The sequence below is a fragment of the Hordeum vulgare genome, chromosome 4H (assembly GCF_904849725.1).
Source record: "Hordeum vulgare subsp. vulgare chromosome 4H, MorexV3_pseudomolecules_assembly, whole genome shotgun sequence".
NCBI lineage: Eukaryota > Viridiplantae > Streptophyta > Magnoliopsida > Poales > Poaceae > Hordeum > Hordeum vulgare.
The window spans coordinates 599,560,145-599,573,808 of NC_058521.1; the positions used below are offsets into that span (position 1 = coordinate 599,560,145).

Consider the following 13,664-nt stretch of genomic DNA (forward strand, 5'->3'; position numbering starts at 1 on the left):
TGCATCAACCTTAGCCTTATCGACTTCAATACCTCTTTCAGAAATTTTATGTCCTAAGATGATGCCTCATTAACCATAAAGTGGCACTTCTCCCAATTCAAGACAAGATTGGTGTCTTTACATCTCTGCAAGACTCGATCAAGGTTGCTGAGGCAATCATCAAAAGAAGACCCGTAAACGGAGAAGTCATCCATGGAAACCTCGACAATCTTTCCACAAAAGTCAGAGAATATAGGCATCATACATCTTTGAAAGGTGGCATGTGCATTACACAAGCCAAAAGGCATACGTCTATAAGCAAAGGTACCGAAAGGACAGGTGAAAGTGGTTTTCTCCTGATCAGATTGTGCAACTGGTACTTGGGAGAAACCATAATAACCGTCTAGAAAGCAGAAGTGTGTTTGTTTGGACAGCCTTTCTAGCATTTGGTCGATAAAAGGCAAAGGGTAATGATCTTTCCTAGTGGCTTTATTCAATTTCCTAAAATTGATCACCATCCTATAGCCAGTAATAATCCTCTGTGGGATCAATTCATCCTTATCATTAGGGACAACGGTAATGCCTCCCTTCTTAGGGACGCAATGCACCAGACTCACCCAATCGCTATGAGCAACAGGATAGATAATACCCGCTTCCAGGAGCTTTAGTACTTCTTTTCTTACTACCTCTTTCATCTTAGGATTTAATCTCCTTTCATGATCAGCAACTGGTTTAGAATCAAGATCAGTTTTAATCTTGTGCTGGCATAGGGTAGGACTAATGCCCTTAAGATCATCAAGAGTATATCCAATAGCAGCACGGTGCTTCCTCAGAGTTTTTAGTAACTTCTTTTCTTCATGCTCTGAGAGGCTAGCACTAATAATAACATGATATATCTCCTTTTCATCAAGGTAGGCATACTTAAGAGTATCAGGCAACTGTTTAAGCTTGAACACAGGATCACCCTTTGGTGGGGGTGGATCCCCAAGCAGTTCAACATGCAAGTTATTCTTAAGGATAGGATATTGTTCTAAGACAACTCTATCTATCTCATCCCTTTCATCCATATGCATATCATTTTCATGCTCAAGCAAGTATTGCTCTAATGGATCAGTAGGAGGCAAGGCAATAGAAGCTAAGGCAATAGTTTCATCCTTACTAGGCAACTCCTTTTCATGAGGTTGTCTACCAAACTTGGAGAAATTGAACTCATGTGACACACCTTCAAAGCCAACAGTGACAGTTTGCTTCTCACAATCAATATGAGCATTGACGGTATTGAGAAAAGGTCTACCAAATATGATGGGACAGAAGCTATCTTGTGCGGTAGCAAGAACGAGAAAATCAGCAGGATACTTCGTTTTACCACACAAGACTTCAACATCCCTAACAATTCCCACAGGGCAGATAGTATCTCTATTGGCAAGCTGAATAGTGACATCAATAGGCTCTATCTCAACAGGTGCAATCTCATCTTTGATTTCATCATATAAGGATTGAGGTCTTACACTAACACTAGCACCCACGTCACATAAGCCATGATAACAATGATCTCCTATCTTAACAGAAACAACAGGCATGCCAACAACATGCCTATGTTTGTCTCTAGCGTGAGGTTTAGCAATTCTAGCAGCATCTTCACAGAAGTGAATATTATGTCCCTCAACATCGTCGGACAGAAGATCTTTGATAATAGCAATGCTAGGTTCAACTCTAATTTTCTCAGGGGGTGTAGGTGTTCTAATATAGCCTCTACGTATCACAGTTGAAGCTTTAGAATGATCCTTTATCCTAACAGGGAAAGGTGGTTTCTTAATGTAAGCACTGGGAACCACAGGATCATTATAGGCAATGACTTTCTCTTCAACTGGAGTGGGTTTAACTACATTGACTTCTAAAGGAGGATGATATTTAAACCACTTCTCTTTGGGGAGATCAATATGAGCAGCAAAGGATTCACACAATGAAGCTACTATCTCAGAGTCAAGTCTATACTTAGCGCTAAAATCACTAAAGTTATTTGTCTCAACAAAGGATTTAACGCAATCAAACGTGAAATTCATACCTGACTCCTTACCTTCTTCAAGCTCCCAATCTTCAGAGTTGCGTTTAATTCTCTCCAATAAATTCCATTTGAAGTCAATATCTCTCTTCATAAAAGAACCGGTACAAGAAGTGTCAAGCATGGTGCGATCATCATGAGAAAGCCGAGCATAGAAGTTCTGAATGATAATTTCTCTCGAGAGCTCATGGTTGGGGCATGAATATAACATTGATTTAAGCCTCCCCCAAGCTTGAGCGATGCTTTCTCTGTCACAAGGCCATAAATTATAAATATAATTCCGATCACGATGTACTAAATGCATATGATAAAACTTTTGATGAAATTCCAATTTCAACCGACTGTAGTCCCATGTTCCAGTATCATCACATAGCCTATACCATGTCAACGCCTTATCCTTCAAAGATAAAGGAAAGACCATCTTCTTGGCCTCATCCTCGGGCAAACCTGCAAGCTTAAATAAACCACAAACTTCATCTACATAGATTAGATGCAAGTCTGGATGTGATGTTCCATCTCGTGTAAAAGGATTACCAAGCAGTTTCTCAAGCATACCCGAAGGAAATTCAAAGCAAAGCTTGGGTACTGACCTTACTTGGAAAAGTATGCCACTTATGATTAACCCCTCTCGCAAGCATCCGCAACTACGAAAGAAGAATTAAGACAAAGTCTAACCATAGCACTAAACTAGTGGATCCAAATCAGCCCCTTGCGAAGCAACGCATAAACTAGGGTTTAAGCTTCTGTCACTCTAGCAACCCATCATCTACTTACTACTTCCCAATGCCTTCCTCTAGGCCCAAATAATGGTGAAGTGTTATGTAGTCGACGTTCACATAACACCACTAGAGGAAAAACAACATACAACATATCAAATTACCGAACGAATACCAAATTCACATGACTACTATTAGCATGACTCATCCCATGTCCTCAGGAACGAAAGTAACTACTCACAAAGCATAATCATATTCATGACCAGAGAGGTAATGAGTAGCATCAAGGATCTGAACATAAACTCTTCCACCATACAATACAACTAGCATCAACTACAAAGAGTAATCAACACTAATAGCAACCTTACAAGTACCTATCGGAGTCGCGAGACAAAGACTGTTTACAAGTGATGAACTAGGGTTTGGAGATGAGATGGTGCTGATGAAGATGTTGATGGTGACGAGTCCCCTCCGATGAGAGGAGTGTTGGTGATGACGATGGCGATGATTTCCCCCTCTGGGAGGGAAGTTTCCCCGGCAGGATCGTCCTGCCGGAGCTCTAGATTGGTTCTGCTCAAGTTCCGCCTCGTGGCGGCGGTGAAACCACGAAAAAGCTCCACCCTGATTTTTTCCAGACGAAACCCTTTATATAGCACAAGAGGGGGGCAAGTGGGCCAGCAGGCTGCCCACAAGCCCTCATGGCGCGGCCTCGGGGGGGGGGGGGGGGTGGCCGCGCCTTGCAGGCTTGTGGCCAACCCCTGGCGCTCCTCTAGCACTTCTTCGGCCCAGTATTTTTTATAAATCCGGAAAAAAATCCTCGTTGATTTTTACGGCGTTTGGAGTTGCGCAGAATAGGTATCTCAAACTTGCTCCACTTTCAAGCCAGAATTCCATCTGCCGGCATTCTCCCTCTTCATGTAAACCTTGCAAAATAAGAGAGAAAAGGCATAAGAATTGTATCGTGAAGTGAAATAACAGCCTAAGAAGCGATAAATAACAACATGAAAACATGATGCAAAATGGACATATCACCGCCTGCGCCGGAGCCTGGTCCTCCTGGGCCACCACCTGTGCCTCCTCCTGCGCCGCCCGCGCTGCCTGCATCTGCTGCTGACGAAGACGTCGGGCCTGCGCAACTGCTTCTGAGCGGATGGAGTTGAGGATCACCACTTGGTCGGGCCACAGATAGTAGACCGACGGTGTCTCCACTTCCGGCTCCTGCGCCGGCGCCTCCACCTCCGGCTCCTGCGGCGTCGACTCCTCCTCTGGCGATGCCTCCACCTCCGGCTCCTTCGGCGGCGCCTCCTCCTCCGGCGCCTCGAAATCCTCTAGAGGTAGCCTCGCTTGCCTCCGAATTTGGGCCCGCCGAAGGAGGTAGAGACGTTCTTCGATCGTGTAGTACTGGCGGCGTGGTGGCATGGCTGATGGGCTGGGAGAGGGGAGTGCTGGGGTCCCGGCGGGAAAACGGAGCAGGCGAAGAGCTACGGCCGGGGGAGGGGAGTGTCCGTCCGGCTTAAATAGCCATTGTAACCTAAACCCTAAACTGTCCCGTTTTCACATCCACCGCGGCATCAGGAGCGTACACGCGTGGGAAACTATGGTTGGTTTGATGAGTGGACTGTGATGGGGTCAAATGTGAAAGAGCCAACACGTTCACACACGATGCAAAAAACGATGCAAAAAAAAACGACGCAAAAAATGATGCAAAAAACAACGCAAAAAACGATGGAAAAAACGATGCGAAAAACGATGCAAAAAAAAGATGCGGAGCCAGTGGTGGGCGAGCAGCCGAGCACAAACAACTGGACCGCGTCTCGCGGATCGCCCCACGATCCAACGATCCGGAGCCGTCCTTGTGATCCAATGGCCCGGTGCCTGCACGCAGCCTGCCCACCGAATTCCTTCTAAAAGACCACATCCGAGGGCTGTCGCTTGGTGCCAGGGTTTGATCGGACGACTGACGTTGGGAGCTAGGGTTAGGCGAAACCCCGCGGGGTTTATAGGGGTTTTGAGCTGGTCAACGGGGTTATGAAAGCTTTGACTGAGCATAACTAATTTAAAAAAATCGAAAAAATATGAAACCTTTGACTGAGCATAACTAATTTAAAAAAAATCGAAAAATATGAAACCTTCGCCTTTCGTTGTTTAATAAGACACACTAACAAGGAAAAATACTAAACTTGGTCTATGGTCATTTTCATGAAAAAACCCTAGCTGGCACGATCGAGGTCAAATGAGCACCATTAATTTAAAAAAATCAAAAAAAATATGAAACCTGCGCACAATGTTGTCTTATGTGACATGTTACCAACCAAAAATCATAAACTTGGTCTATGGTCATTTTCAGGAAAAAACCTTCACACATCTGAGCTATCACCTACAAGATTTCATAGAGTTCAAGGAGATGAGGTATGGTTACCTTCTGTTTTTGATTTTTTTTAAAAAAAAATCAGACAAACACCAAAGCTTTATTTCAAAGTGAATAAAAAGGATCTGAACTTAGTTTTACATTTTCATATTTTAAACGTGTTTTTAATAGTTTTTATATTAAATCATATTTTTCAAAAGAAAATATAAAAATATGAAGATTAATTCAAAAAATAGTGAGACTTCGAATCTACACTATATAGATTGAATAGGTGTTAATAAAAAACATTTGGCTCATTTAGAGTAGGTCCAGAAAAACTTGATTACAAATAGGGCTGTTTACCCTAGCTTGGGAGCTCATTTGGAGCACATTTCTCAAATTGAAATTTCTTTGACATCCTCTAAATCACCTCAAATTTTGCACACATGATCTCCTATACAAACATAAATAGTTACCCTAGATAGTTTGCCAAGGTTTTGTTTGCAGCATGTCTAATCAGTGAAGCAACACTCAAACAACATGTGTGATCATTGCAACACCTAAACTCATAGCTCAAAACATCTAAACAGAAGTAACCATACACCACAGGAAAATTTAAGGACACAACATCTATGGTCATTTTCATGAGAAAACCTTGACACATATGAGCTATCACCTACAAGATTTCATAGAGTTCAAGGAGATGAGGTAGGGTTACTTTCTGTTTTTGAATTTTTTTAATTTTTTTTTCACCAAAGCTCTATTTCAAAGTGAATAAGAAGGATCTGAACTTAGTTTTACATTTTCATAATTTAAACGTGTTTTTTAATAGTTTTTATATTAAAGCATATTTTTCAAAAGAAAATGTAAAAATATGAAGGTTAATTCAAAAAATAGTGAGACTTCGAATCTATACTATATAGATTGAATAGGTGTTAATAAAAAACATTTGGCTCATTTAGAGTAGGTCCAAAAAAATTTGATTACAAATGGGGTTGTTTACCCTAGCCTGAGAGCTCATTTGAAGCACATTTCTCAAATTGAAATTTCTTTGACATCCTCTAAATTACCTCAAATTTTGCACACTTGATCTCTATACAAACATAGATAGTTTGCCAAGGTTTTTTTGTAGCATGTCTAATCAGTGATGCAACACTGAAACAAAATGTGTGATCATTGCAACACCTAAACTCATAGCTCACAACATCTAAAAAGAAGTAACCATACACTACACGCAAATTTAAGGACGGACAAATATAGATAGCATAATACATGCTTTCCCGTAATACATTGCGTACCCTAATACATTACTACCATAGATTCAGTTCATCACATCATAAACAACCACATTCAGTTTACCAAAATTAACCCAAAAGATAAAGATAAAACATGCTGCCACATTCAGTTCATCACATCACACCGGAGTCAGTGCCTTTGCGAGGGCAGCATGCTGTCCCCTGATCATGTAGTCCTCCCCACGAATCGCTACATCCTCTGCATGAGACACAAGGTGATCGAAGCGGCCATCCTTTGGCTTTGGCTTGGTGGTGCAGTAGGGGCAGCGCCACTTCTTGATCTTGCGGTTGTAGAAGGAAGCAACTCCTTTGTGATCTTCTCCACCTCCTTCGCTGTGAAGGACGCAAAGTTGCCCTTGTACACATCTTCTCCAGAATCATACTACAAACATGAATGAATTGCATTAATACATTATAGATTCATATACACCATGTCGAAGGAACTAAATGAACAATCTAAATTTCAAGTAGGCTTACCTCATATTCTTCGTTGTCACTATACTCTGGATCGTACGGGTCGAACCCAGTAAACGCCAGCTTCCTCTTTTTCGCCCATCCATCATCCTCCTGAATATACAATTACATCCATCACTAGTAAATACAGAAGCCAATTAAAAATTTAGAGATGCACACATGACACATTGATCATAGGGCTAATATACTATGATCATATTTGCATTTTCCATTGTCATGCACACACATTGAACAACAGAGCTAATATAACTACATATTATGGACAAATTTATATACTAATGAATCAAATAACTTCTTAATCAATGGATTCCATTTGGGCATATGACATTCAAAACCCCAATATGCGTAGCATTCAAAAACAAATCTAATAGGGACCCAATCTAATAAGCATACATGTCTGTAGCATTAAAAAACCCAATTTGTGTAGCATGAAAACAAGGGAATCTAATAAGCATACATATGTGTAGCATTGAAGCATAGAGATCCCTATCTCTCATACAGATCTATCTAGCATTTTTGCAACGAAAAAACCCCATCCCCCCTATAGAAACCCCGACCCATCTGTCAAACCAACTACTTTAACCATATGTACTACCGTATGAATCACAATCTAACCAATGCAACTAACTCTACAAGTTGATATCCTAAATATTGCAACTAGCAAGCAAGTGCAAATACCTCCTGCTCCTCGCCATGTTGCGCATCGGGGGTATCGGGATGGACTGCGCCGCTCGATGCCGTCACCTTCTGCTCCGGCAGCACTGAGGCGGAGACCGCCACCTCCTTCTCCACATCCGCAGCGGTTGCGAGTTTCCCCGCACCGCCGTGGACGCCACCAATATCCTTTACTTCATCCGTGGTCACCGCGCCCTGCAACTCCACTACATCTCCAGTCGTTGCGCCGGCGTCGCCATGATCTTCCGCCATCGGATAGATGGAGGCGATGAAGGTGAGGAAGAGGATGCGGTGGGGGACAGCGAGACGGTGTGGTGGACGCAGTTGAGGAGAGCGAGATGATGTCGGTGGGGGAGAGGAAGACGATGCGACAGGGAGGGGATTTGGGGGAAATGGTAGGGGCGATGCGCTGGAAGGTGGTTCCCCCTCTTTATACGATGGGACGTTTCGGGCATGTCCCATGGACACGTGCTACCCCACGACCGCGGTCAGTTGCATGCGCCCACGTATATGAATACCACTGTACGGTCAGCATACGAAACCACTATACGGGTAAACGGTCAAAGGTGGACTCTGCCCTATGTGGCCCCACTCGTCAGAGTTAACGGTCAAAGCATTGACCCGACGACAACGTCCGTTGTAACATGTTCTGAGGGTTTCGAGCAAGGGGGTGGGGAAAAGTGAGCAAAATTTAAGAGCATGGGGATGAATGAGTAGAACTAACGAACGAGGGGCAAAATTACTGTTAGTATAATGATGCTCAAGGTTTCCCTTTAACAGATTTCACTTTGGTGTAACAGAAGACATGCACATTGCATAGTAAAACGACTTGGTTCCCACATTAGCTAGCTATCTACATGGTGGTCATGGCCTTCCTTGCCTAGGTTTTGCGTTTAGAATTGGCTCTCGGTAATGATGATGTGGTTCATGGATTTATGGCTTCATGTCTTAATTTTTTTTGCAGGTGAGATCCAACCAAGAATGAATGGGTGAGCAGAAGGATACTAGGAGGAGCAGTATCTACCATGTCCCGCACTTTAGTTCTTCCTATTTTCTTTCTTGTCCGATCACAACATTCATGATCTCTTTGTGCGCTCTTTTCTCAGTCTAAGTAGATGTGTAAATCAATGATGATGTACGAGCAAACAATAATCTGTATATGCTATATGTATGTACGTGTGAAAATTATGTACAGCTAGACCTGTACTATTTTTCACCGGCAGCAGTTTCGGAACACGTCGATGGCCAGATAGAGGAGGACCAATCATGCAGATTGTTGTCGTGATGCGGTAAGAGCACCAGGACCACCATCAGGACGACTCCATCACCATGACGAGGGGAGCACCGGCCCGCGTTGCCCAGCCCATGCCACCGGCTGAAGACAGATGCCAAATCGGGGCCGATCCCGATCCACCGTCACCCCTCGCTTGCACGATCCGCCACCTCGAAGCCCATCGTGCACCGCCCGTCCCGAGCGGCTGCCGCCGGGGGAATCCAGCGCCGCACAACCATGGCCCTTGCCATCACGATGTCCTGACCCAGCCGCGCCGCCCCGTGATGGAGACCCTGTGCGAGAAGGCAAAACGCCCCGACGCCATCGCCGCTGGCTAGGGTTTGCCCGATCGCGTCCTCTGGCGGTGGCAAGGGAGTGCCCTCCCGTCGCCCAGGGAAGCGACATGAGAGGGGTCAGATCTGGATCTGGGCTCCTACTGTCTATTGTTCATTATTACCGCGTGCACGTGCAACTATATCAAATCATGATGCATGCATTGCAGTATGATTTTGGAAAGTGCGGAAACTTGGCCGACATCAATGCAAGGATCATCTTGCGGGGTGTGTAGGTTTTGCCGATCTTGGAGTCGGTGGGAAGACCTCGTCGAAGCTGTACCTTATGCTATTCTTGGACATGAAGTGAATGTTGAGTTGAATGAAAATATATGTTTCTCTTCTTGGAAATAGGACAATGGTAAATCACAACAATCTCTGCTAATTAAAGAAAATGCGCTAGTGAGTTTCCTGAGACAAGAATAGAGCTTCTTCTTCCATAAAACATTCAGACGCCACTTTAAGAGATTGTACGGTTCTACCACGTTACCTCACATTAAGTTCAATAAATCGTAGCAAATTTAAAGGTCAATGGACAAAAATATTGAAATATTTCAAAATCTTGAGCATATCCGGTTACACAAAAGAAAACTGCTGCATCGACAGTGGATGTATGCAAGAGAGAGTAAACACACCGGTCGTTGCTTCTCTTACCATATGCGTGTGCATAAAAACTTATTCACTATCCACTCACGCAGGCGCATATTTCCAACGCGACTCATTACATGGGGGTTAATAATTGATTATGACGATCTTGATCAACTGAAATTTGGACGCGGTACGTGTCGATTATGCATCATATACGGGTTCGTAGGTTTTGCCGATCTTGAAATCGGTGGAGAAGACCTCGTCGAAGACGTTCTTCATGCCACCCTTGGACAGGAAGCGGAAGTTGAAGGGGCCAACGAGCGGCTTGGAGCTCGACAGCTCCCACACGTCGCCCTTCTTGGTGAAGGGCTCCCACTCCTCCGAGCCGTGCTGACGGAGCTCCATCTCCGAGAGGGTGTCGCCTGCCCTTGTGTAGTCGATCTTCAGCACCAGCTTCTTGGCGTCCGACCCCTTCTGCACCGTGAACTTCACCTTCGTCGCGGCGCAGATGGCCCCAGCGAATAGCGCCGCCAGCACCGCCACCGCGAGCATCCTGGAGGAGGAGGCCATCTTCTCGACTGAGCCAAGAGATTTGATTGCTGTTATGTGTGTGTAGCTGCTGCTGCGAGCTGTGTGGATTCCGATGGATGAAGTGCCTGGTATTTATGGGCGGAAGAGAGCGCGCGATGAGCGGTGCTCCGGGGATTTCGCTAGCTGTCCGTGGCCGGGTTTGGCCGTTGATGCGTATGCGGTTGGCCATCACCATCGGAGGAACAACTAACAACAGAGGCTCATCTCTGATGGTAGCAATGAAATTTAGAGGCCCGTAGCTTCCGGTTGGAATGGAATTCAGAGCACTGCATACTTAGTTGGCCAAATCGGTCCTGCCTATTCTCGGGTGATCTTTATTTTGTTGCTTCATTTTTTTTAGAGGCAGAGTAAAAAACTCAGGCGTGGTTAGAATCCGAGTGTACTAGATGTCTTAATCTATCCGGAACATTGGCAATGATCAGGTTGTCTCCATTCTATCTGGCTCGAGCTGCAAGTTCATGGGCATGTCGGTTGCATTCACGCCTAGCAAAGGAGATTTTGTGATCCGAGAAGACCACAAGGGCAGCTTTTATGTCGAGGAGAATTCCATAGCACGGAGTGTTGGAGTCTAATGTCGGGCCCTTTCTCATCCCTGCTTTTGCTGGCCACGTAATAAGCTTCAAAGAAACATAGACGTGAGGATGAACTGGTTAGGTTCATTAACTTACAACCAAAAGGTTCAGGATTCAAAACCCAGTAACACAATAAATAATTGCAGCCTGTCCTCGCTTTCGCTGTCCACGTCATATAGCACATCTGCATTAAGGGCATCAACTAAGAGAAGTCAAATACCCGTGCGTTGTCACGGGCAATAAATTTATAGATTGAGACATTGATTACAACATCATTGTAACACCAAGAACGAGTGTGGCATGCGATTATTACAGAAGTGAGATAAACATCGCATGTTTGAACTCAAAACGAACCACTTGGCATTTTTCTCCTTTCAGTTTCTCAGTACCCTTTTTGTTTTCGATAAACCATATTGCTCCAGGTTTTGCCTGGCAGAGCAATCAAAAAGATCTGATCAGGCAAAGAATTACAATGTATAATAGATGAATTATTATCCATACGTTTTAGTAAGACATTTGGCTGCTGATGGTAAACATGTACCGAACATTATCAGTTTTTTATACAAAATCGATCATAGTTTCTCCATGAACATGCACTCATGTTCCATAAATCTGTGCATAAAGATAGAAACTTCTTGTGATTACATACTCCTACTTGTATCACAGTATTCAAGTATGCTAGGCCCCCTTCCATATGGTTATGCTAGACCTTCTTCCATATGGTTTTGGCATGGGGGTAAATATTTTTTTTTTACTCAACTGGCTCCTTCCATGATACTATGGCCGCGCTTGGTTCAATGTTTCATGGACAATTATGGGTGTAAACCATCGATGCAAAAAATTAATACATGTTTCTTCGAAATACCCGCTTGTTTGGTTGTTTAGATTCTAAAAAATGATCATCTTGTTCCTTCCATCTGGAAAAATAATACACATCTCTCATGCTCTGTTTTCTTTCTGCCTGGTTTTTACGTGTGCCCAGTTCAATACGACGGAAGTGGTTACAGGTGGAAAAGGAATTTAGTGGAGAAATGACTAATCAGGACCGACCTATATGTTTTCTTTTGTTTGGCTGAGAAAGATATTATTCTAGCAACAACACCGAGTGATAGTCCCTTCACACCATGACATCTCCAGATAGAACCGATGTCATGGAACATTTCCTTCTCTACCATTTAATGCTCATGATCATGATTTGATGGAGCCTTGGACATGCATTCGTTGTTTCATAATTTCACTAGGCACATAGATAAAAGATGCAAGTGTATCTCCTGGAATGAGGTTCAAAACACTTACACGGTGCCAAGGAATCAACACATTATCTGATGTAAAAAGCAAATATTGGTACATCATAACATAAGTGAAAAAAGATACCACAAGAGTTTGAATGTACAAAGACCACATGCATTGCGTGCCACTAAAAAGTGACAACGAGTAGTAACTTATTGAGAAATCCATGTTGTTATATATCATGCACAAAAATCTGTTTGTGCAGCTAAATCCTAGTAACATGTTGAGAACCAGTATATTTTTAAGGCAGCACGAGGCAGATTTTTGGAAACAAAATACAGTAGACATAAAATATAGTTTCTCACCAAGTCCTCCAGCGATAAAGTGAGACCAATGACCTTTTAGATTAGTATCAGTGTGTTCCACTCCAGCCATGTATTAGTTAAATAAATGACAACAACAACAAAATATGTTGCAGCTGTAGAAAGTAAATGAGTAACACCTGGACTGATTCCTTTGTTAACAGTAGAGAACATCAAGAAATAGGTGGATTTCCGTTAAGAATCTTTGACATCAAGAAATGTGTGTTACACTATTTTACATTGCCTCTGGATTGGGCTTAAGAATCTAATTCAGATATTCAGAGCATTTTCATTAAATTTTGATCAACTATATAATCCCCTTTTACAAAAGATGCTAAAACCTGACTAGACCTGTGGTATGCATCCAACAATGCGATCAAGTTCTATCTTGTTATCTCTACAGTAAGAAAGAATATTAGATTCACCGTAGATTGCATTGTGGTATGCATCCCCTCTGTATCGTAGATTGGGAGACCATCATCGTCTAGTGCATTTAAATAAAGGTTTATCCATGCAATCTTTATAGCTTTGTATGTTAACTGTTGCAGGCGAGATGATGTTGATGATGATGTTGTTGACGGCGATGAGTAGCACCGTCCGACTTGGATGGTAGACGATCCGTGATGACGAATTGGAATAGTCGCGTAGAGCGCTTCCCAAAAACATAATTCGTCCTCTCCCGGTGCAGGATCGTGAAGATGAACGGTTTCGGAGACCTGCTCTCTCGTACGCCGATGCACGTCGACGTTCGAGATGAAGTAGACTATGATGGAGGCGCAAGTAACCCTAGCAGTTTTCGGTGTCTATTTGGCTGAGGCCGGTAAGCGGTATATATAGGAGGACCAGAGGCGGTACCGTATCGTGATCACGATCTCAAACCGACTTGGTTTCTAAGTCATATACTTACCGGGCAAGAAATAATTAACTTCTCTACTAAGACATAAAAATAAACTGGCAAAAGGAAGCCGCGGCCCCGCAAGACAACAAACCAGATTTAGACGGATCATTCACGCGTATGTCGCACGTAAGCTCCGCCCCGCCCAGCCAGACGAGGTGAGCGATTGCGTTCATGTGGCCTTCTCCTTTCTCTTGTCAACACACACTTAGAGTGATGGGAGCACTCACTATATAAGGAGGTCCCACTCTTCCACAATAAGCGGTATGGAAG

General features: G+C 43.5%; 1 protein-coding gene across 1 annotated transcript; it reads right to left on the reverse strand.

Moving 5' to 3' along the window:
* Window positions 1-9,696: 9,696 nt before the first annotated feature.
* LOC123447479 (pollen allergen Lol p 3-like) lies at window positions 9,697-10,370 on the reverse strand. Its single transcript, XM_045124084.1, has one exon. It carries the CDS (start codon window positions 10,309-10,311, stop codon window positions 9,943-9,945), a length of 369 nt encoding a protein of 122 aa, XP_044980019.1. The 5' UTR covers window positions 10,312-10,370; the 3' UTR covers window positions 9,697-9,942.
* Between the last annotated feature and the right edge of the window lie 3,294 nt (window positions 10,371-13,664).

What these genes read in the sequence shown, in the direction of transcription:
- LOC123447479 (XM_045124084.1), bottom strand. Translation starts at nt 10,311, where the DNA reads ATGGCCTCCTCCTCCAGGATGCTCGCGGTGGCGGTGCTGGCGGCGCTA.